The 24510-nt window shown below is 43.9% G+C and overlaps 2 protein-coding genes and 1 long non-coding RNA gene across 4 annotated transcripts; 1 reads left to right on the plus strand and 2 right to left on the minus strand.

The window, feature by feature from the left end:
* Positions 1-2210: 2210 nt before the first annotated feature.
* On the plus strand, positions 2211-17382 carry LOC106582123 (retinoic acid receptor beta). Of its 2 annotated transcripts, XM_014164882.3 has the most exons (9): positions 2211-2789; positions 6250-6398; positions 8046-8187; positions 9786-9815; positions 9924-10090; positions 11440-11616; positions 14688-14892; positions 15917-16075; positions 16444-17382. In XM_014164882.3, exons 1-9 carry the CDS (start codon positions 2639-2641, stop codon positions 16620-16622), a joined length of 1359 nt encoding a protein of 452 aa, XP_014020357.3. In that variant the 5' UTR covers positions 2211-2638; the 3' UTR covers positions 16623-17382. The 2 variants fall into 2 exon arrangements, with proteins under 2 accessions (XP_014020357.3, XP_014020366.3); XM_014164891.3 differs by lacking the exon at positions 9786-9815.
* Positions 17383-17552: 170 nt separating this feature from the next.
* Positions 17553-19543, minus strand: LOC145861093 (uncharacterized). The gene is made up of 5 exons (XR_014380867.1): positions 19339-19543; positions 19077-19187; positions 18812-18917; positions 18588-18626; positions 17553-18438 (listed from the first exon to the last, which is right to left on the minus strand). It is a non-coding gene; the product is annotated as an uncharacterized LOC145861093 (long non-coding RNA).
* A 112-nt stretch (positions 19544-19655) lies between these two features.
* On the minus strand, positions 19656-20693 carry LOC145861092 (uncharacterized). The gene is made up of 3 exons (XM_082962637.1): positions 20016-20693; positions 19855-19926; positions 19656-19753 (listed from the first exon to the last, which is right to left on the minus strand). The coding sequence occupies exons 1-3, from the start codon at positions 20257-20259 to the stop codon at positions 19695-19697; spliced, it is 375 nt and encodes a 124-aa protein (XP_082818763.1). The 5' UTR covers positions 20260-20693; the 3' UTR covers positions 19656-19694.
* Between the last annotated feature and the right edge of the window lie 3817 nt (positions 20694-24510).

The following is a 24510-nucleotide window of genomic DNA, read 5'->3' on the forward strand; positions in this document are numbered from 1 at the left end:
TCTGTGCAAGCTTCCCACAGTTGCGGTGCTAGAGTTGGCAGTCAGCCAGGAAGAAGTGTGCCGGCTCAGCGTTCCTGGTCTCCAGTGCGTCTCTTTGGCCCAGGTTATCCTGCGCCAGCTCTATGCACGGTACCCCCCGTTCACCAGCACTAACAAGTTCGTCCTGTGCCAGCGCTCCGCCCTTGCTGGGCTAAAATAAACATCCAGCCAGGACGGGGTGTGCCAGCTCTAAGCTCCAGACCTCCAGTGCACCTCCACGGCCCAGTATACCCTGTGCCTGCTCTGTGCACCCAGTCTCCTGTGCGTCTCCCCAGTCCGGTGAGACCGGTTCCAGCTCCACGTAGGAAGCCTCCAGTGATGATCTATGGTCCGAAGCCTCCAGTGATGATCCATGGCACGAAGCCTCTAGTGATGATCCATGGTCCGGAGCCTGTAGTGATGATCCATGGCACGAAGCCTGTAGTGATGATCCATGGCATGAAGCCTGTAGAGATGATCCATGGCCCGGAGCCTCCAGTGATAATCCATGGCCCGGAACCTCCAGTGATGATCCATGGCCCGGAGCCTCCAGTGATGATCCATGGCACAAAGCCTCCAGTGATGATCCATGGCGCGGAACCTGTAGTGATGATCCATTGGAACGGAGCCTGCAGCGACGGTCCCCAGTCCGGAACCTACAGCGACGCTCCACAGTCCGGAGCCTCCAGCCACACTCCCCAGTCCGGAGCCTCCAGCGACGCTCCCCAGTCCGGAGTCTTCAGCGGCGGCTTGCAGCCCGGAGTCTTCAGCAGCGGTCGGCAGTTCAGAGCCTCCGGCGATGATCCATGGTCTGGTTCCTCCGGCGACACAGAAGCGGGGGGATCAGTGGGGGTGGGGGCTACGACCCGAACCAGAGCCGCCGCAAAGTATAGATGCCCACCTGGACCCTCCCCTATAGGTTCAAGTTTGCGGCCGGGAGTCCGCACCTTTGGGGGGGGGGGGGGGGGGTATTGTCACGCCCTGACCTGAGAGAGCCGTTTTTCTCTGTTTAGTTAGGTCGGGGTGTGATATGGTGGGCATTCTATGTATTTATATTTATATGTTTTGGCCAGGTATGGTTACCAATCAGAGGCAGCTGTCTATTGTTGTCTCTGATTGGGAACCATACTTAGGCAGACTTTTTCCACCTGTGTTTTGTGGGTAGTTTTCTGTTTTGTATTTCGTTACCTGACGGAACTGTTTGGCTTTTCGTTTTGTTTGTTTGTTCTAGTGTTTCATTTGTTTAATAAATATATTGAACACTTACCACACTGCGCTTTGGTCCCCTCTCTACGAAAGCCGTAACAGTTGTACTACTCATTGAAGTATTTAACGTGTCATATCTGTTCTTTAAAATCAAATTACCCATAAATCTTACAGACTGTGGCTTTAAGGTTCCTTATCTGAGATTGCCTTGTTATTTTAGGTTTTACTTAAAGCAGAGGAATTTTACATATTTCAAATTAGAATCTACATACCTCTACTGACCTTTATTTCTATTTCATTCCATCGCTATCTTTATCTTAAAGCTCTATCATTTTCTTATCATATGTTTTCTGCTGATGTGAGAGCATAGAGAACAGCCTTTGAAATCTTTGTTATAACACTGTTCAATCTTTGAACTGCTTATCTATCTCACCCACCCAAGATGTACACCATTTTTAAGTATAGATTACACAATTGGCTTTACTGTGGAAAAAAAGAGTAGGGCCTAGGTCATTAATATTAGGCCTACTTTCCAGATCTGAAAGACAGCCTAACTTCCACTTATTCACAGGGTGAGACTTAGATGATTGCACATGGCTGCTAGATAGCCTACATTTTGAAAAGTATCTGTTTTATATTATTCCATTCTGTTCTATTTCATTATATTCTATCGTGTCAGACTTCCCAAATACATGTCATTTCAATAGTCAGTAAAGAATCAATAGAATTCAATAGTCAGAATCCTAAAACTTGCTCGCACACTGTATTTCTACCACCATTTGACCTAACATTCTACCCAACATTCTACCTATGCACAAAATATTGACGTCCATCTCGTCTGGTGAGGGAATCCTTGTACTTGGTGATGTCATACAGTGTTTGGGTCATTTGAAGGTTAGCGGCCGCCAAAAAGGTTCATGGAAAGTTCACCCGCATATATTAGGTAATTCAATCGGTCCCTGTGACATAACTAGTATGAAGTGGTTGTGTAGAGACAGCATAACCCATTCGTCAATAAATGGGATCTAAGAACTCCAAAACAAACTTTGTTATGTAAAATAGCCTACTGTTCTGTTTTGTCGGGTTTTCACAAGGACTGACTATTTTGCTGTGCCCCCTGCGCGCGATGGACGCAAATATTTGTGAATGAATCGATCGATTGAAATCTTATCTTGGAGCGCGCATACTGCTGTAGACATTTTAGCATCGACTCAAATTAATAAAATATAATTTTGGTCAATTACAAACTTTTAACAAAAATGTCCATCATACGCTTGACTGAGAGGGAAAACAGAATCCTACTTGGGCGTGTGAATTAAGGACAGTTGCATTCCATTTGTTCCATTTTTCAATTTCTTTAGATCCTGACGCATCTTGATAAAGACTCGGCCTTACACTAATGTTATAGAAAACCATGTTTGACTATATGGATTTTCTCGCAGTTGGTCCAGGGGAAACGCTGGATTTCTATACTGCAAGTCCTTGTATGCTCCAGGAACCATCTCAAACAGCATGCTTCACTGGACTAACAGAAACGGATTGGCAAGTTCATCGGATCGCGCAATGTAGGTGAAGCTTTATTTTGATTTGGTCTATTTGAGGATTTAAGTAATTATCCCCCAGTTGCCAACTGTTTTACTCTTTACTAAATCTAAATATTTGTTTGAAAGACTGAACGTGGGACTTGACATGGTACATCCAGTTGTATGTTCTTCTTACACCTTTGATGCACTGTTTATAATATAGCCTATTCCTGCGTCAATTGTTCGTACATTGTAGCCTAAACAGTTCCCTGTGCAGTCCTGTATCATTGCATCTTTAATCCAAAGACAATGTAAACATATTTATTTAGGTCATGTTGTATCTAGGTTACCATCTTTTTTCCAGAGGCTGTAGTTCGAAGGCATTTCTTCATATATCTTTCTGAATATGTAATTGATGGCATATCTAGTTCAAATGAACCAAAAATATACAATTATTTCAGATATAGGGCTTACATCAAATTCAATACAGAAGCCTGCACGGTCAAATCAAGCTTAAACAAAAAATAACACACAACAGCATTTATGTAGGCCTACACATTAAAGTTAAAGGTGCGGTCTGCAATATTTACTGATTTTTATGGTCGTTTCAATTAATGATACCCATTGAATCTTGAAGAATAACTTAGAAATGCCTAATGCGTTCAGTACAAGTGTATTACACCGCTATAACCCAAAATATAAGGTTGCTTTTTTTAATCCATTTGTATATAAGGCCTTTGTAAACAATGTATAGTTCAAAATATGTTTCAAACTATAATGTTGATATAACTGTCAGTCCTTGCATCCATAGCTTCATTGATAATCGGAGAGTGGTTACATTTCTCCAGCCCAATCCCTCAGCTTTATAGCAAACCAAGTGACATGGCTGCCATTTGGCTAAAAAAAAGAATGACAGATTGTGGCTTTATAGGAAAGGAATAGGGTCAATACTGTTGTTATTTTACATATGCACATTGTTTGCTTTGTTGCAACTGATGATTGCATTAGTTTAATATTGGTAAGCCTACCTCCTAGTTTATGGAATGAATTCACCGTTGTGCAATCAATCAGTATACGTACTTGTTATCCTAAAACAATAATACATGGATTATTACAGTGAACCCATTGATAATGAATTGGCCATAAAATCTGCACTCTTATTTGACTTGTCACGCCTCTGTTGTTGCCTACTACATTCACTGTCCCTCTTTATGAAATGTTTTATTTAACCTTTATTTAACCTAGGCATTAAGAACAAATTCTTATTTACAATGACGGCCTACCCCCGCCAAACCCTAACCCGGACAACGCTGAGCCAATTGTGCGCCGCCCTATGGGACTCCCAATCACGGCCGGTTGTGATACAGCCTGGAATCAAACCAGGGTCTGTAGTGACTCCTCTAGCACTGAGAAGCAGTGCCTTAGACTGCTGCGCCACTCGGGAGCCCATTTCCTCAACTAGTTGTTGATATTTACAGATCAGATTAGGAAGTGAAATTCCATTCAGATACCTTTGGTTTCCTCTATCTGATGGTTGATCTAGCTGTCTCTTTAATTTATCCAACACTGGTGTGCTTCTGACAGTCAGTCTCAAGGGCTTCACAGGACATTATTTTCCTTATATTTTCTGCGATATCAAAGGCGTTTCGAAGGTAGCACCAAAGCCTGTTACAACATTAGACCTTCCCTGGCAGTGCTCAGTGTTTGTAGATGGAGGAGCATCTCAACCGAAGCACAGCCAATGTGGTCAGTGTTTAGGGCGGTCACTGGGGGTCACCGAGGGTTCATTGGACGGTCACCAACAGGAGGTCAGACGAGACCCAGACTGCTTGGCTTGTCTCACACACAGCAAAGTAGTTGTTGGGAAACAATAATACATTTGCCTCATTCATCACTTTGGCTATTCTATGAGTACATTAATGTTGTATGGCCAGCGCTGATATCCTAATGACCATAATTATTGTTCCTGTTTACTAGTGTAATGTTAAGGGTGTTTGGATTTCACTGAGCAATTGGCCTACTCACAACACACAGAAATTCCCTCACCACAAATTGACTTTACTTTCAGCATCCAGCCCTAAAAGTCCCCCAAAAGACCTCAGTGAGAGTGTGATAGCATTGTGATAGCATTGTGATAGCGCGTCGAGAAAGTGACTTTCCTTTGACATAGTGGAAGCAGATCGTGGCACAAATCTTAGAACTTTACTCTTTACCAGTTTCTCTCTTAATAAATATGTGTGAGCACCTCCCTCCCCCTCCAAACCACTTAGTCTAGTTTAATATTCCACTTCTTCATCAGTCAGTTGATCTTGTGGCATGCTCCACCATTGTTTCGCAGTGGAGAGAATACTTGCTAATGGGTGTGTTCTCTTGTTTGACCCGGAGAGGGTAGGTTCAACTGGAGGCCATGGGTTCAAGGGGATGGATATAAGGACATTTTCTATTTTTGTCCCCTCAATTTGCCATTTTTTTTTGTGATCTGTCACTGATCTGGCACTATGTGCTTTTATGGTGGAGGTGATAAGAAGCCAGCAGGGATGCTTGCCCTGTCACAGTGGGGGCTCTCTATAAAACTGAAGAGATGTCTTAAGAGTGTCTGCTGTCGTCATTTTCCCACAAAGTATGGCATTGGAAGAGTACGACTGTATCTTGGCTCTTTTTCACCCTTGCACTCTCTGTGAAAAGGACGACACATAAATCTGAAAAGAAAACCTGAATATTATCTCAGTCAGATATGCCTATCAACACAAGGCCTCAACATGTCCTTGGGAACACAAGTGGACTTGGCACTGTGGGCTGACATGATCTGTGTTATCAACTCAGCTACAGTCAATTTGTGAATCGTCTTCCGTAGAGATAGTTCTATTGCTGAGTCACTCAGTACAATGTTTACCAGCCGTAGAAATTAGTATTTGTTCTCCGATAAAAGATGCTCGAGCACTTTTCTGTTATTTCTTTGGTTGAAAAAAAACAAAAAAAAATGGATTGAATGGTATGTCGCGTAGTCACTTTGCAGAATGTTTACTGACCATAGAAATAACTGTTGGTCCTTGAATATAAAACAGGAGGCCCAAAGACATATTCCAATTTGTTTGATATTTCAACCGTTTTTAGGGATTAAATACTGTTTTACTTCAACACGTTACTGTTTGAAGAACATGAAGCTACATAAATTCGATGTAGGACTGCATTTTCAGCAGCTGCATTGGAATTTTCTCCTTCTCCCAGCTTTGTCCTAATATTACTTTCCTCTCCTCCTTGTCTTCACGGTAGAGATTTTTGTGAGTTAAAGTGACAGAAAAATGATGAAAACTCAGTCACAGCTTATGATTGAAAGACGATAAGGAAAGGAGGCCATTTCAGAGTTTATGCAGTGGCAGCCCTCATCTCACCCCCAACACTCAGTGCCTGCCTTTCTTCCCAGCGCCTCATCATCCCTCTCTCACTCTCTTCCTCTCTCCCTCTACACCTCTATCCCTCTATCCCTCCTGTGTGTCAGCAGCTGTGGAAACCCAGAGCTCCAGCTCAGAGGACCTGTTCGCCAGTCCTCTCTCACCTCCGCCCCCTCCTCGCACCTACAAACCCTGCTTCGTGTGCCAAGACAAGTCTTCAGGCTACCACTATGGCGTCAGTGCCTGTGAGGGCTGTAAGGTAAGGGACCAGACTGATCGTGTACATATCGCGAAAACCATCTGACTGCTCAAATGATGAATAATTCCACTTTTATTTCTTCAGCGGTTTTAACGTATTCAGCATGTTCATTTCTACTTTGGAGTTCAATCCCAGACCTAATTTACCTGTGATATGGATATGTAAAGTGAGAAACTGCAGCAAACACCACACACACGCACACACACGATTCCCACTATTCTCTGGGGTTCTCAAAGGTCCACCCTCTATCACCCTTTGATGGTCTATGGCAGTGAGCTATAGTGAGTAGGTGTTAACACAATTGTTCATGAAAGCTAGGCCGATTGGCCCTCCGCTCGAGCTGAATGCTCGGGCAACAGAAGGCTCCACAAAGAGAAGGTAAATAATTGATGGGCAGCACTGTGAAAAAGACCAAGAGCGTGGAGGAGACCATGACTACAGATGACATTCTCTCCTCCTCATCTTTCAGAACAAGATGAAAGGCAATGATCCTAATTATAGATGAAGTGTGAGATCACATCTGTGTTAGAGATGAGAAGTGGCGTCAGTTACAGAGTTGTCTCGCTGACTGTTTAATGCAGAAAGTGAGCATGGAGCTTATCTCTCTTATCACCTTCACAAGCCTGCCCTGGAGGGGGACCTCGTATAATGACCTGCATGAAATAGATTTGTCGATTGTTCGTTTTCTCAGCTGTAGCAGGTGGAAAGTGGAAATGGCTTTAGAAATATCAGTAGTCTGTTGATACACGTATTGATCTGACCTGGCAGATCTATTTAGATGTTCAAATTCATTTTTTACTCCAAAAGAAATATAGCATGTATTTAAATTTTTTATTTAACCTTTATTTAACTAGGCAAGTCAGTTAAGAACAGATTCTTATTTCCAATGACGGCCTACCAAAAGGCAAAAGGCCTCCTGCGGGGACGGGGGCTGGGATTACAAATAACAAATCAAACTTCTGTTGCCCAGAAGTAACCCAACTTACAATACAACTTTGTAATGTTACTCAACCTACCGGATTTAACCCTAAAGAGCAGACTCAAGGCCACTAGGGACTGTTTGACTGCCGTGTTGACCCAGAGCAAACACTAGTATCACTAAAGGGCCTGAATCTTGGCCCTGATAAACAGCTCATGTGTCGGGATAGTATTGACTGACTATGACCAGGACACCGCGTCAGACGTGACACGTGTTGTTACCCTGCAACACCCTATACTATTGACGTGTTTCACAACATGATTCTGGTTGCATTTGGCCTGTTGTTTTTTATTTCTCTAATTCCATTGTGATTGTTTGATAACAGTCATTCATTATATATGAAGTATTTAAAAGTAGTTTTTTTTCTTCTCCTTTGCATATGGAAAACACATGTTGATGTTAAAGGGATACTTGGGGATTTTGGCAATGAGGCCCTTTATCTACCTCCCCGGAGTCAGATGAAATCGTGGATACCAAAATTCCGAAGTGTCCCTTTAAGTTCCTCATTTTAGAAGGATATATGTATTCAGAGGGTAATGTAATAACACTATTACGCCACCTCCAAAGTCATTAGAGCTCCTTTCAGACGTCTATAGAATGTTAACTGCTGGTAGCTGAAAGTACTCTATTGAAAGCATATTATTATCCTTTTCGTTGGTGCCTCCCAGGGTTTCTTCCGTAGAAGTGTCCAGAAGAACATGGTTTACACGTGCCACCGGGACAATAACTGCATCATCAATAAGATCACCAGGAACCGCTGTCAGTACTGCCGGCTACAGAGGTGCTTCGCCGCGGGCATGTCCAGGGAGTGTAAGTGCCAATAATATTTCAGAATGTCTCCATTCAACCACTGAAGAGCAACATTTCAAAACAACGCCCAACTCCTCTGTAATATACCCCAAAACTTCTGAACACTGCTATGCAATATTCCCAAACTTTTTCATAAAACTCTTACCCACAATACTCAGTGCCTTCTGAACGTATTCGCACCCCTTAATTTCTTCCCACATTTTGGTGTGTTACAAAGTGGAATTAAAATGGATTGTGACAATATGTAACTTTCTGCATAGTGCAACTTTAATTGTCATTTTTTTTGTCAAGGATGTGAAATGCCAAAGTGTAAGAGAAATTATACTTTTTTTTTACTTAATGGAAAATAAAATGCTCATATATTTTGATTAGATAAGTATTCAACCCCCTGAGTCAATACATGTTAGAATCACCTTTGGCAGCGATTAGTCTTTCTGGGTAATTTAACTTAAATCGGCTTGAAAATCTACAGCAAGACTTGAAAATGTCTGTCTAGCAATGATCAACATCCAACTTGATAGAGCTTGAAGAATTTTAAAAAGAATAATGTGCAAATATTGTACAATCCAGGTATGCAAAGCTCTTAGACCGTTTTGGAATATTTTTATTCTGTACAGGTTTCCTTCTTTTCACTCTGTCATTTAGGTTAGTATTTTGGTGTAACTACAATGTTGTTGATCCATCCTCAGTTTTCTCCAATCACAGCCATTTAACTCTGTAACTGGCCTCAAATCCCCATTAGCCTCATGGTGAAATCCCTGAGCGGTTTCCATCCTCTCCGTCAACGCTGTCATGGACGCCTGTATCTTTGCAGTGACTGGGTGTATTGATTCATCCAAAGTGTAATGATTATTGCACGCAGAGTTAGTTTTAACCCAGCAAAATGTGGAAAACCTCAAAGGATGTGAAAAGATTCTGAAGGCACTGTACCTAAAAACCTGTCTAATCATGTCAATGCTTCTGCTGTCCGAACGTTTTCCAAGAAAACTAGTCCCACCTCCTCTGTCCAACACATGAAAGCACTTCAGACACCATTGCCCAGAAGGCGCACTGACCCAGATACAATCTCTGTTGTGGGTAGGGGGATGGTGTCATGGTGATGGATGCCTGCTATTCTGAATGTCATTCATCTCTTTTACCCAGCATGTCAGCATTACATAAATCCATCAGCACACGTATCAGCCTTGTGGCCTTGTGGCTGGAATGCAACGGCTACTAATATTACTGTACCATTGTCTGCCGTTGTCACTGACTGGTGTGTAATGCAGCCCAGAGTGAAGGTTTTACACAATGATTGCAGGAAGTAGGGCAGACTAGAGTAGACTATCCATTGACTGCACAGATCTAAGGCATGTGTCTGTCTGAGGAGACCGGGTGAATAAGATGGATCTCTCCCTGAGATCCGTCTCAGTGAAATGAGTGGCCTGTGTTGAAAACCAATGGTTGAAGTACGTTGACGTGATTTATAGATCAGTTGGAAGGTAACATGACTATTTGACATTACTTAGACACTCATTGGTAAATGTGCACGGCTTGTTTAGAAAAATATGGTCCTTTAACAGACTCTTTACTGTTAACACCTACTATATATTCTGCAGGTGTTGCCCACAAGGGAAATCACACCAGAGGTATTGTGTTACAAGCACCGTGATCCAACCAACTTAGCTATTGCAACAAATTCAATTTCATTTCTTTTCTTGAGTTATCTCCGTTCATATTTCATCCTCTCTTCCCAGCTGTCAGGAATGACCGGAGCAAGAGGAAGGAGAAGAAGGAGACTCCCAAGATGACCATCATCGAGACATATGAGCTGACAGCAGAACTGGGCTGTATAGTGGAGAACATCTGTAGGGCTCATAGAGAGACATTCCCTTCCCTCTGCCAGTTGGGCAAATACACTACAGTGAGTAACAACCACTGCCATGTTAGCAGCACAGATACAGTTGAAGTCTCTCTCTCTCTCTCTATTTTTCCTTTTCCTCTCTTTTCAATTCAATTTATTGTTTATGGGAAACATATGTTTACATTGCCAAAGCAAGTGAAATAGATAAGAAACTTGAAATAGATAACCAAAAGTGAAATAAACAATAAAACAGTGACAGTAAATATTTCCAAAAGAGTTCCAAAAGAATAAAGACATTTCAAATGTCATATGTCTATATATAGTGTTGTAATGATTTGCAAATAGTTAAAATCACAAAAGGGGAAATAAATAAACATAAATATAGGTTGTATTTACAATGGTGCTTGCTCTTCAGTGGTTGCCCTTTTCTTGTGGCAACAGGCCACAAATCTTGCTGCTGGGATTGCACACTGTGGTATTTCATCTATGTGAGCGGACCAAGTCATTTGGTGTCACTCTAAAGTGGAAAGGTGGAATAAACGAGTCCAGAGTAGGTTTTCTTGATTCAACACAGTTCTCTATTGAGGGATTTCTGACAATACAAACACTCCAACACAGTCAATGAGAATCTCCAAAGGAACAACATACATCTTCTTTAGATGACACAGGATCACGTTACGATTATCTTCAAACTATAACAACAATCACATATTCGTCACCGTCTTAATGGATCTTCTTGGATAGCACCTCTCTCGCCGTAGCCATTATCCAGAGATAGTTTATCTTCCCCCCCCCCCCCTTCTTGCTGGTTCCATCCTCTCTCTTGTAGGGGAAAGAGAATATCTCATTAGTACCATCAGCTGTGCTTAATTGACTCTGGTTACCTTGTCTCACATGCCTTGTTGGGCTATTATCCGTGAGCCCAGCCTGCCCTCTGGTGGTCCTTCCACATCTAATACAATGGGAGTTTATCAAAATTGGATTTATTTTTGATTTCTTTGTGGGTCTGTGTAATCTGAGGTAAATACGTGTCTCTAATATGTTCATACATTTGGCAGGAGGTTAGGAAGTTCTGTGGTGGAAACAGCCTGTCTTCTCTTGAGAGCCAGGTCTGCCTTTGGAGCCTTTCTCAATAGCAAGGCTATGCTCACTGAGTCTGTACATAGTCAAAGATTTCCTTCATTTTTGGTCAGTCGTTTTTTTTGTACTCTCTGTTTAGGGCTAAATAGCATTCTAGTTTGCTCAGTTTTTTTGTTATTATTTCCAATGTTTCAAGTAGTTATCTTTTTTGTTTTCTCATGATTTTCTCTCTCTTCATCCCCATCCCTCTCTATATGCCCCCCATTCTCTCTCCCTCCCTCTATCTATCCCCCCTATTCTCTAACACCCCCCCGTCCATGTATCTGCAGAATTCAAGCTCAGACACTAGGATCCAGTTGGACCTGGGGCTGTGGGATAAGTTCAGTGAGCTGGCCACCAAATGTATCATCAGGGTTGTGGAGTTTGCCAAACGGGTTCCTGGCTTCACCGGCCTGACTATAACTGACCAGATCACCCTCCTCAAAGCGGCCTGTCTGGACATTCTGGTGAGCGGTGTGTGTGTGTGTACTGTACGTTTGTGTGTGTATGCTGTATGCGTGAGGGGATGTATATGTGTGTGTACGTCCACATCATCATCTCCAAAGTACATCTGGCACCTCATCAACTGGCCTGTGTGGAGTTAGAAGGGTTCAGCCACAGTGTGCTGTTTGGTGCAGACACTATGGATCTGCTGTTACGTTGTCTATCAGCCACAGTGTGCTGTTTGGTGCAGACACTATGGATCTGCTGTTATGTTGTCTATCAGCCACAGTGTGCTGTTTGGTGCAGACACCATGGATCTGCTGTTACGTTGTCTATCAGCCACAGTGTGCTGTTTGGTGCAGACACCATGGATCTGCTGTTACTTTGTCTATCAGCCACAGTGTGCTGTTTGGTGCAGACACCATGGAACTGCTGTTACGTTGTCTATCAGCCACAGTGTGCTGTTTGGTGCAGACACCATGGATCTGCTGTTACATTGTCTCAGCATACGTTTGTGCTGAAGACAGACACAGTGGTGGTGGGTTCTGACACTGTGGTGGTGGGTTCAGACACAGTGGTGGTGGGTTCTGACACTGTGGTGGTGGGTTCTGACACTGTGGTGGTGGGTTCTGACACTGTGGTGGTGGGTTCAGACACAGTGGTGGTGGGTTCTGACAGAGTGGGGGTGGGTTCTGACACAGTGGTGGTGGGTTCTGACACAGTGGTGGTGGGTTCAGACACAGTGGTGGTGGGTTCTGACACTGTGGTGGTGGGTTCTGACACTGTGGTGGTGGGTTCTGACACTGTGGTGGTGGGTTCAGACACAGTGGTGGTGGGTTCAGACACACTGGTGGTGGGTTCAGACAGTGGTGGTGGGTTCAGACACAGTGGTGATGGGTTCTGACAGAGTGGTGGTGGGTTCAGACACAGTGGTGGTGTGTTCAGACACAGTGGTGGTGGGTTCTGACAGAGTGGTGGTGGGTTCAGACAGAGTGGTGGTGGGTTCAGACACAGTGGTGGTGGGTTCTGACACAGTGGTGGTGAGTTCAGACACAGTGGTGGTGGGTTCTGACACAGTGGTGGTGGGTTCTGACAGAGTGGTGGTGGGTTCAGACACAGTGGTGGTGGGTTCTGACACAGTGGTGGTGGGTTCTGACACAGTGGTGGTGGATTCAGACACAGTGGTGGTGGGTTCTGACAGAGTGGTGGTGGGTTCTGACACAGTGGTGGTGGGTTCAGACAGTGGTGGTGGGTTCAGACAGTGGTGGTGGGTTCAGACACAGTGGTGGTGGGTTCAGACAGTGGTGGTGGGTTCAGACACAGTGGTGGTGGGTTCTGACACAGTGGTGGTGGGTTCTGACAGAGTGGTGGTGGGTTCAGACACAGTGGTGGTGGGTTCTGACACAGTGGTGGTGGGTTCTGACAGAGTGGTGGTGGGTTCTGACAGAGTGGTGGTGGGTTCAGACAGTGGTGGTGGGTTCAGACAGTGGTGGTGGGTTCAGACAGTGGTGGTGGGTTCTGACAGAGTGTTACCGCTGAAGGCATATTTGTTTCTCTTTCATCTCCCCGTATCTTCTGGTTTTCATTGTCAACTCTGTGCTTTTCCAGCACCATCAAAGGTTGGTAGATTCTCACTACCTGCACCATGGTGATTCACTCACGGCTCTATTTTCTCGATGTGAACTCTTTAATCTGAAATCAAAGCGTTATTATGTTTATTTTATATTACTGAGGTGGTTTCTAATGAGGCATGCAGGGATAATTACTGTGCAGATTGATGGTGATTTAAGCCGTTTGTGAAACTTGACTCAGTGCTTTGCTATGATGTAGCATTATTTAAGCTACGGATGTTTTTTTAAGGAGTCTTTCTCTATCTCTTTCTACCTGATCTGTCTATCTCTTTCTCTATCTCTCTCTACCTGATCTGTCTATCTCTTTCTACCTGATCTGTCTATCTCTTTCTCTATCTCTCTCTACCTGATCTGTCTATCTCTTTCTCTATCTCTCTCTACCTGATCTGTCTATCTCTTTCTACCTGATCTGTCTATCTCTTTCTCTATCTCTCTCTACCTGATCTGTCTATCTCTTTCTACCTGATCTGTCTATCTCTTTCTCTATCTCTCTCTACCTGATCTGTCAATCTCTTTCTCTATCTCTCTCGACCTGATCTGTCTATCTCTTTCTCTATCTCTCTTGACCTGATCTATCTCTCTCTACCTGATATGTCTATCTCTTTCTCTATCTCATCTATCGCTTTCTCTCTCTCTCTACCTGATCTGTCTATCTCTTTCTCTATCTCTCTCAACCTGATCTATCTATCTTTCTCTATCTCTCTCTACCTGATCTGTCTATTGCTTTCTCTATCTCTCTACCTGATCTGTCTATCTCTTTCTCTCTCTCTCTACCTGATCTGTCTATCTCTTTCTCTATCTCTCTCAACCTGATCTATCTATCTTTCTCTATCTCTCTCTACCTGATCTGTCTATTGCTTTCTCTATCTCTCTACCTGATCTGTCTGTCTGTCTCTCTCTCTCTCTCTCTCTCTCTCTACCTGATCCTTCTATCTCGCTCTACCTGATCTGTCTATCACTTTATCTCTCTCTACCTGATCTGTCTTTCTCTCTCTCTGTACCTGATCTGTCTCTCTTTCTCTATCTCTCTCTGATCTGTCTATCTCTATCTCTCTCTACCTGATCTGTCTATCTCTTTCTCTGTCTCTCGCTACCTGATCCCTCTATCTCTTTCTCTATCTCTCTCTACCTGATCTGTTTATCTCTTTATCTCTCGCTACCCGATCTGTCTTTCTCTATCTCTCTCGACGTGATCCCTCTATCTCTTTTTTCTTATGCAGACTCCATGTAGGTTTGTGTTTTACCTCTATACTTCTCTCTCTCTTTCTCTCTCTTTTTCTATTTGCCTGAACTGTCTTTCATGTCTTCGTATTTTAATTTCCATCCCCCTCTTCTTGAACATGCATCTCACCATTGCCTTTTTCTATACTGACTATACTGTCCCTTTCTGTACTTTCTGTACTACCCCTCATGTCCCCTTATGTCCCCTTATGTCTCCTTATGTCCCCTTATGTCCCCTGTAGATTCTGCGGATCTGTACGAGGTACACTCCTGACCAGGACACTATGACCTTCTCAGACGGGCTGACCTTGACCCGTACACAGATCCACAATGCTGGCTTTGGCCCGCTCACAGACCAGGTGTTCACCTTTGCCGGCCAGCTGCTGCCCTTGGAGATGGATGACACAGAAAGTGGCCTCCTCAGCGCCATCTGCCTGGTGTCTGGAGGTACTGCAACTAGCCATAGCTTCAGTTAAGGCACAATGTTTTATATGGACCGTGAACTATCTTTTTTTTGTTTTATGAATGGATGTACTTTTAGTACATTTATTTTAAACTATTTATTCCAATAAATTAACCTCACTGTCGTTTTTGTGTATAGAAGTCTCTGTGGGTGTAGTTAAATGATACATATATCAGATCAAATCAAATGTTATTGCTTCACTACTGTGCCGTCGATGTGGATGGGGGGTGGGGGGGGGGCCCTCTGCTGTTTCCTGAAGTCCACGATCTCCTTCGTTTTTTGGACGTTGAGTGAGAGGTTGTTTTCCTGACACCACACTCCGAGGGCCCTACCTCCTCCCTGTAGGTCGTCTCGTAGTTGTTGGTAATCAGGCCTATCACTGTAATGTCGTCTGCAAACTTGATGATTGAGTTGGATGCGTGCATGGCCACGCAGTCATGGGTGAACAGAGAGTACAGGAGAGGGCTGAGAACACACCCTTGTGGGGCCCCAGTGTTGAGGATCAGCGGGGTGGAGATGTTTCCTACCTTCACCACCTGGGGGCGCCTGTCAGAAAGTCCAGGACCCAGTTGCATAGGGTGGGTTCGAGACCCAGGAGCTCGAGCTTAATGACGAGTTTGGATGGTACTATGGTGTTAAATGCTGAGCTGTAGTCAATGAACAGCATTCTTACATAGGTATTCCTCTAGATAGGATAGGGCAGTGTGATGGCGATTGCATCGTCAGTGGACCTATTGGGACGGTAAGCAAATTGGAGTGTGTCTAGGGTATCAGGTAGGGTGGAGGTGATATGATCCTTGACTAGTCTCTCAAAGCGCTTCATGATGACAGAAGTGAGTGCAACGGGGCGATAGTCATTTAGTTCAGTTACCTTAGCTTTCTTGTGTTGGCTTTGTGTTGGCTTTGTGTTGGCTTTGTAGAGGAGTCACACAAACAAACTAGATATGAGCTGAATTAGCAGATGAATGATGTGTCGGTGTCACACTGACAATGTCCCTCCTGTGTCAGACCGCCAGGACCTGGAGGAGCCGTCTAAGGTGGAGGTCCTGCAAGAGCCCTTACTGGAGGCCTTGAAGATCTACTCCCGTAAACGCCGGCCCAGCATGCCCCTCATGTTCCCCAAGGTCCTCATGAAGATAACCGACCTGCGCAGCATCAGCGCCAAAGGTTAGAGGTCAACTCCCTATCGGCCATGACACTTACTTTGACCTTAGTCTGTTGGCTTGGCTTCATGACTGTTATAACCAGGTGTTATGGCATATTGTGATTTTACAAAACCAGTGCACATCCAATCACATCCAAGGCTAATTTCAGGATGTAGTGTAAAGAGAGAAGTAGAAAATCAGGGGTGACCTGTGGATGTCGGTGTGGGCAACAAGTCTAGTCAGTGTAAAAACCCTTTAAGACATGCTGGGTGGAAGTGGGTTAAATAGGAAAAAATAAAGGAAATCTGCCTCTGATGAGAGTGATATAGTTAAGCAACACTTCTACTACTCTATAAAGTGTCATTGACATTCTCCCTTGTAATTACACAGGAGCTGAGCGCGTGGTGACGCTGAAGATGGAGATCCCAGGTTCCATGCCTCCTCTTATCCAGGAGATGCTGGAGGAGATGGAGAACCTGGAGAAGCAGAAGCAGTCTGAGGAGGAACAGAGAGCAGACAAGAACATCACACCCACACACACACACTCTCCATGTCCACACAGTACATAGACACTGGCCTGTTTGCTTGAAAACCTTACGAGAATGAAAAATATACCTCCAATGATGCCCCGGATGTCCCGGAGAGGCAATGATGAGGATGGTGAAATGTGAACAATACCAGTGAAAACAGTGTATTCAGAGTTGAATATATAAAGGGAATTGTAAATAGAATCATGCTACAGTACTTAGTTGTGACGTACATACAGAGAGCAAAGAGAATACTCATAACTGGACGTGACTGGAGATATAACAGGACCAGCCTGTGTGTTGGTCAGTATCATAAGGTGCTTAGAAGATGGTTTATATACATACAGTGCATTGCAGTACTAGAGAGTAGCTTAACGTATTAACCTCACACAGAGCCTTTCTATACAGATGGGAGTGGAAATCATGTGAATTGTGAATAGACATTCCATTGTGGTGCGACACAGGGGCAAGGCATGACAATGTGCATGATATGGATTCAGTTTAACTCTCAAAAAGGATGCATTTTTCGGAGGTCATTACTGGGTGTGTGTAGGTCACAAATGTACGAGAGATTTTAAAACAGGTACCTACTCTAAAGTAAGGGGGTTCACGTTTCCATTATTTAAAGTCTTGCATGATTGGCTTTAAGTGCTATTACTCTCACCATGTCAACACATATTCTACATACCATTGTATGGTTATGTTTATCTCTATGATGAACGGCATGGTGCATTTTTGTGATATTGATTATGATCATATTTCAGATAGTTATTGGTCTATTAAAGTCTTGAAACTATATTTACCCCGGGTGTGTGACTCATTTATTTTTCTTTACACGAACCAGTGCTCCATACTAAGGTTGATACTGCCCCCTGTGGTCTTTGTAGAGAATTACACACATTACTGTATAAACACAATAATGATATGAAAGATTCAAGAGTGGCTCAATAATCTAAAGCCAGACATACAAACAGGATTCTCCACAGCAATAGATTTATTTCCCATGTAATGGAAATACATGCAAGAGTTTCTATTAACACACAGACCTGAGTACACGAATACCTGTCTGTTAAAAGTTAAACATAGGTAGAAAGTGCATCAAGCTTCACCTGAGATTTCCTCAAAGCATAGCTGTTGAGAAACAAATTAAAATGTACAATTAATAACATTTAACATAGAGTATCATCTGGAAGTGGACTACTTAACTGCAAAAGTCCTCAACAACAACAAACGAGTCATTGTATAGAGACATTAGGAACATGCCGTCTGATGTGCAATTCTGCAATTTAATACTAGAGACAAAGCAGTAAAATCCTTATCCCGAGTCTACTTAGAGTTAAAGAAAGTGTAACCTGAGAGAGAGAGAGATCACAAAATAATCACACAACAGCACTCCACTGAGAAAGGCCCTAGAAACTGTATAGATGTGTACATATGATCAATGCATGAGTACATTATTTCAGTGCAAACACAAAGAGGGAAAAACTCCAAGTAACCATACAGCTTCAATGTCTTAGGCCATAAATAGTCTAATATGCATATGTGATAGAGAAGTATGACTGCTTTCTTTGACCCGAAATCAGTACTCTGACCCTATTTGTCTCTGTTTGAGCCTGTCGTGAAACACTTCCCCTTTATGCAGACTGTGTATCATTGATCTACTTTCCTTCACAAGGTAATCAGCCTCTCAAAGAAATGTAGTGCTAGCCCATTTCGACAGTGTGACTGGAAAACACTAGCATGCTAATAAAGACATGCTATATAAGGATGGAGGTCACTTGTTTGTCCCTGTTGCACCCTGGTCATTCGTCATTGTGTTGTAGTATCCATTCTCCTCCAGAACCTCCTCTATAATGGCCTGAAAGGAAACATCACTTATAGCATTCATATTTCCAGTTTGTCCGTTTCAGCCAGACATAGACATCCACATGTCCTGAAATATGTCAACTTCAACAGGCTAACTTACTGTATTTATTTCTATACATTAAAACAATCCCAGATACTAACCTGCATCTGCTCATAGCTGATTCCCATTTTCCATATCACCTGTAGCACAAAGTTAGACTTGTTAGCAGATCAATGTTAGGCTTCTAAACACGTAGACAGAGTTATAGCAACCCCCATGGGAGACAACGTGAGTACACAACAATCATCATGCAGCTGTGGCTCTTGCCTCAGTACTGTTAGATTGCTATGTTAACCAGTATGCACTAGCACTGAGGTTAGCGTACCTTGCTTGGCAGCACCTAGATGGTCTCCTCCAAAACACTGGACCAGAGACCACCAGTCTGAGCTGGCAGAGTCTGACACCATTAGCTCTGGAGACCCCTGGAGCAGCTGGAAACAAAATGGAGATCAACACATACGGATTTAACCCATTAGATGAACTAGACTGGTATATAGGCTTACAATGCCACTCTAACTACCGCAGTGCAACTCCATAGTTGAGGCAGACCACTCTAACATTGTTGTAAGTTTCTGGTGTCTTGTACTTACCTTGTTAAGCTCCACCTTGAGACTGTAGGGACTGCTTCCGTAGTGGAACAGGGATTTTTTTAATCTCTCAATCGCCCGCCGTTTGACACTGTGCTGAAGAGCTGGGGGAAGCTGAACATAAAATGGTTAAAAACAGTACGATTTTAAATATAATGGTTCAAATGTCTAGACATACTGTATACACCAACCAACTGATACATAGTTCTCATTATATTACCGGAACTCTAAATCAAATGAAAATCTAAAGTACATATAGACTTACCTGAGTGATACCAGGAGTTTTTGGATGGGAGCATCGATCTGCCAAACCTTCCTCTGAGATACACAGATTCCTGCTGACGCTATGAAACCCACATGTTTATCAGTTGAGTTGAACCCATTTAACCAAAGAGTTAAAGGAGGAAAGCAGAACATCCTTCAAAATGACCCAATTTAGCTGGTCGAGGTTTTGGCTTCGGAATAGCAAACTCACCACTGAGGAAAAGAGGATGGTTATTTTATCACTTGACTGACAAACTGTTGTCATGACACAAACAGTATAGGCACTCTTCAGATGAAATGATGATATGGGTAATATTCAACAACATATAATATATCAGAGTATGATCATATATAGACTCACCCAGCTAAGTTTGGTTCATCTGCCACAGAAGCACTGATGCTCCTCTTTACCGGCCCTTTAACAATACCAAAGATCAATTGATTCCAATCCAAACATTATACTCCTAGTAGTTGAAAGATCTAAATTCAAGTGTGCATTTTGAATTCAAGTGCTCACCAGCGTCTTTATACCCCGAGGCAGTGGAGATGTTGGTATGAGAGGGATCGAGATCTCCATCGAAGCCATTATCTATATAAACACATGGATCATAATCAACATGGTAGCAAATGTTTTATGAGAAACATTAATTATGCCCATATAATCCAGGGAAGATTTACCTTGGCTGTGTATTTTTTTGCTTTGGTTTGTGCTGTGGCCTAAAGAGAAGTATGGTACCATGGACTCGTCAGTCCTACTAGTGGTTTTCTCCTGGTCTTTAGAGGAGTGGCAGCAGCTGACCCTGCCCCGATGGCTCTCCAGGAAGTACTTCTGTGCTCGCTTCCTGTCTCGCTCCGCCCTCCTCTCCAAAGCATTCTGGGAGGTGTACAAGCTGTCCATGAACCTCATCATGACGTCAGACATCTTGGAGCTGACTTCCACGAGGTCTGGACGCAAGTCTGCGTCGGTTGTCAGGCACCTGAGGGGTATTATGGGAGTTATTTAGGTAGTAATCAGATAATGTAGCATCTTATCAAGCACTGTCCATCATTTATTTGTGTGATGCAATGAGAGCTCTTTGCTATCCACATCAAAAATATTTAAGTGAAACATAAATGAATTCACTTTAACATCTTACCACTTAATCATGTCTGTGACTCTCTCTGAGGAAAGGCCTTGCTTCACTGGTTCATAGACTGCCTCCACAATCAACCCACACAAACCACAGTTTAGCAACAATAGCCTTAGGTACATAGAGAACCTATGTGAGTAGTGTGTGTATGTGCGTTTGTGTGTTAGGCTTCATTAGCCTTCTCCCCATACGGCTCATTCTTCACTATCTCTGGACTACACTCACACATATATATATCACACACACACACACACACACACACACACACACACACACACACACACACACACACACACACACACACACACACACACACACACACACACACACAAAGGGGCAGTTGTAGAGACCATTCAAATGATATTGGAGTGTCAGTCATGAAGCTTGCTAAAGGCAGTCGTACCTTAGAGACGACCTACTTCCTCATCAGAACAGATCTACCTGAAATCTCCCCTGAGTACGAGTAACTATTATACACATAACTCACCAGGAGTACAGTATGGCCCCAACCACTGATGTTAACTTGCTGTTCTTCTGTTTCTGTTTAGCCAGCTGAAATGGATTCAGGTCAAATGTTTTACCGACACGTATACCTTCAGGCATAAGGACATGATGTACGTAAAATGAATGAGAAGTGGCTTGCTGAAGAATTTGACTCATTCACGTTGACGTGTGCCTCTAGTTTTAGTAGGAGATGCCATGAGGAGTGAGACATAGAGCATGAAAAGGACAACTGTGATTGACTGACTGATAGTGACTTTATAGTGACTTTGTCCCTCTCTCCCAGCATGACGTTATTAGGAGTGAGGTGGACGATCCTCTTCTCCTTGTGCAGGTACCTTAAAGCCAGACACATCTGAGGAATTTCATCGGGAGAAAAAAAAAAAAGGATATGCACTCTTTAGTAGACAACATCATAGCATTGATTCATTCATTCCTTCATAGTAATTATCCAAGAGAGAATTCACAGTCACAGTAGCTTTGTCGTCAGTGCAAAGCAATGGAGGCCGATACTTACCTGGATGAATCTGTTCCAAAGTCTCTCCTCTGTGAATTGCTGCTCCTTCTCTTTCAGAGAGTTGAAATGATCCCAGAGGGGAACACCTTCTATCAACTCCATGACAATGTACAGCCTGTCACCTACAACAGTGTTCATAGCCATTTATAAAGCTGATATCTTAATAATGTTAACTCAATATAGTGGTGTGTCTGGTACTTATCTTCCAAGAATGTCTTGTAATATTTCACATTTGGATGGGTCATTTTCAGGGAACAGAGAAAAAGTCCTCATAATTCAAAAATAGGTACTGACTGGGGTGTTGTAGGTAATACTGTATATAACCACATGGTAGAATATCAACAAACAAAAGCTATGTGTGAGACATGAACTACTGTATCTGGCCAATAGTAAACCAATGCTAACCTGTTCCTTAATGATGGTGAGCTCAGACACGATCTTCTCCACGTTGCTGTCTCTGGACTTCTTATCTTTGCCAAAGGCAGGGTTGTGGAGATACACTTCCTTCAGAGCCAGAAGGTTCTGTCCACTCTGTTTCCTCACCTCTCAGCACAACCACACACAACAATCAAAACCAAACGGGTAGAAAATATACCAGAAAGAATGTTAATGACATGTGTAGAGTGATATTACGGTTCGTCCTTTATTTAAAGGGGGAAATCAAGCTGATCCTAACTGTTATAGGCCTATTTCTATTTCTATCAAAAAGTGTTAGAAAAACTTGTCAATAATCAACTGACTGGCTTTCTTGATGTCTATAGTATTCTCTCTGGTATACAATCTGGTTTCCGCTCAGGTTATGAATGTGTCACTGCAACCTTAAAGGTCCTCAATGATGTCACCATTGCTCTTGATTCTAAGCAATATTGTGCTGCGATTTTTATTGACTTGGCCAAAGTTTTTGATACAGAAGACCATTCCATTCTTGTAGGCCGGCTAAGGAGTATTGGTGTCTCAGAGGTCTTTGGGCTGGTTTGCTAACTACCTCTTTCAAAGAGTGCAGTGTATACATTCAGAAAGTCTGCTGTCTCAGCCACCGCCTGTCACCAAGGAGTACCCCAAGGCTTGATCCTAGGCCCCACGCTCTTCTCAATTTACATCAACAACATAGCTCAGGCTGTAGGAAGCTCTCTCATCCATTTATATGCAGATGATACAGTCATATACTAAGCTGGCCCCTCCCTGGATTTTGTGTTAAATGCTCTACAACAAAGCTTTCTTAGTGTCCAACAAGCTTTCACTACCCTTAACCTTGTTCTGAACACCTCCAAAACAAAGGTCATGTGGTTTGGTAGGAGGAATGCCCCTCTCCCCACAGGTGTTATTACTACCTCTGAGGGTTTAGAGCTTTAGGTAATCACCTCATACAAGTACTTGGGAATATGGCTAGACAGTGCACTGTCCTTCTCTCAGCACATATCAAAGCTGCAGGCTAAAGTTAAATCTAGACTTGGTTTCCTCTATCGTAATCGCTCCTTTTTCACCCCAGCTGTCAAACTAACTCTGATTCAGATGACCATCCTACTCATGCTAGATTACGGAGACGTAATTTATAGATAGACAGGTAAGGGTGCTCACGAGCGGCTAGATGTTCTTTACCATTCGGCCATCAGATTTGCCACCAATGCTCCTTATATGACACATCACTGCACTCGATACTCCTCTGTAAACTGGTCATCTCTGTATACTCGTTGCAAGACCCACTGGTTGATGCTTATTTATAAAACCCTCTTAGGCCTCATTCCCCCCTATCTGAGATATCTACTGCAGCCCTCATCCTTCACATATAACACCCGTTCTGCCAGTCACATTCTGTTAAAGGTCCCCAAAGCACACACATCCCTGGGTCGCTCCTCTTTTCAGTTCGCTGCATCTAGCGACTGGAACGAGCTGCAACAAACACTCAAACTGGATAGTTTTATCTCAATCTCTTCATTCAAATACTCAATCATGGAAACTCTTACTGACAGTTGTGGCTGCTTTGCGTGATGTATTGTTGTCTCTACCTTCTTGCCCTTTGTGCTGTTGTCTGTGCCCAATAATGTTTGTACCATGTTTTGTTCTGCTACCATGTTGTGTTGCTACCATGCTGTGTTGTCATGTGTTGCTGCCTTGCTATGTTGTTGTCTTAGGTCTCTCTTCATGTAGTTTTGTGTGCTGTCTCTCTTGTTGTGATGTGTGTTTTGTCCTATATTTATAATCTCAAGCCCCCGTCCCCGCAGGAGGCCTTTTGCCTGTTGGTAGTCCGTCATTGTATATAAGAATTTGTTCTTAACTGACTTGGGCACTTGCGCACCGTGCATAGCCCGGTGCGCTACATACCAGCCCCCCGCAAGTGCCATGCGAGGGCAGGCATTGAGCCAGGATGGGTTGTGCCAGCTCAGCGCGTCTGGTCTCCAGTGCGCCTTTTTGGGCCAGGGTATCCTGCACTGGCTCTGCGCACTGTGTCTCCAGGGCGCTGGGAGGGTCCAGTTCGCCCAATGCCTGCTCTCTGCCCGTGCCGGGCCAAAGTGGGCATTCAGTCTGGAGTATGGGTAAAGAGCGTAAAGTCTAGAACTCCAGTGCTCCCCCACAGCCCGGTTTATCCTGTGCTCCTCGGACTAGGCCTCCAGTGGGTCTCCCCATCCTGGTTAAGCCTGTGCCTCCTCCTCGGACCAGGCCTCCAGTGGATCTCTCCAGCCTGGTCCGTCCTGTGCCGCCTCCTAGGACTAGGCCTCCAGTGGGTCTCGCCAGTCCAGAGCCGCCAGAGCCGCCCGCCAGTCCGGAGCCGCCCGCCAGTCCAGAGCCGCCAGAGCCGCCCGCCAGTCCGGAGCCGTCAGAGCCGCCCCCCAGTCAGGAGCCGCCAGAGCCGCCCGTCAGTCCGGAGCCGTCAGAGCCGCCCCCCAGTCAGGAGCCGCCAGAGCCGCCCGCCTGTCCGGAGCCGCCAGAGCCGCCCGCCTGTCCGGAGCCGCCAGAGCCGCCTGCCTGTCCGGAGCCGCCAGAGCCGCCCGCCTGTCCGGAGCCGCCTGCCTGTCCGGAGCAGTCA

The sequence above is a fragment of the Salmo salar genome, chromosome 02 (assembly GCF_965601325.2).
Source record: "Salmo salar chromosome 02, fSalSal1, whole genome shotgun sequence".
NCBI classification, from domain to species: domain Eukaryota; kingdom Metazoa; phylum Chordata; class Actinopteri; order Salmoniformes; family Salmonidae; genus Salmo; species Salmo salar.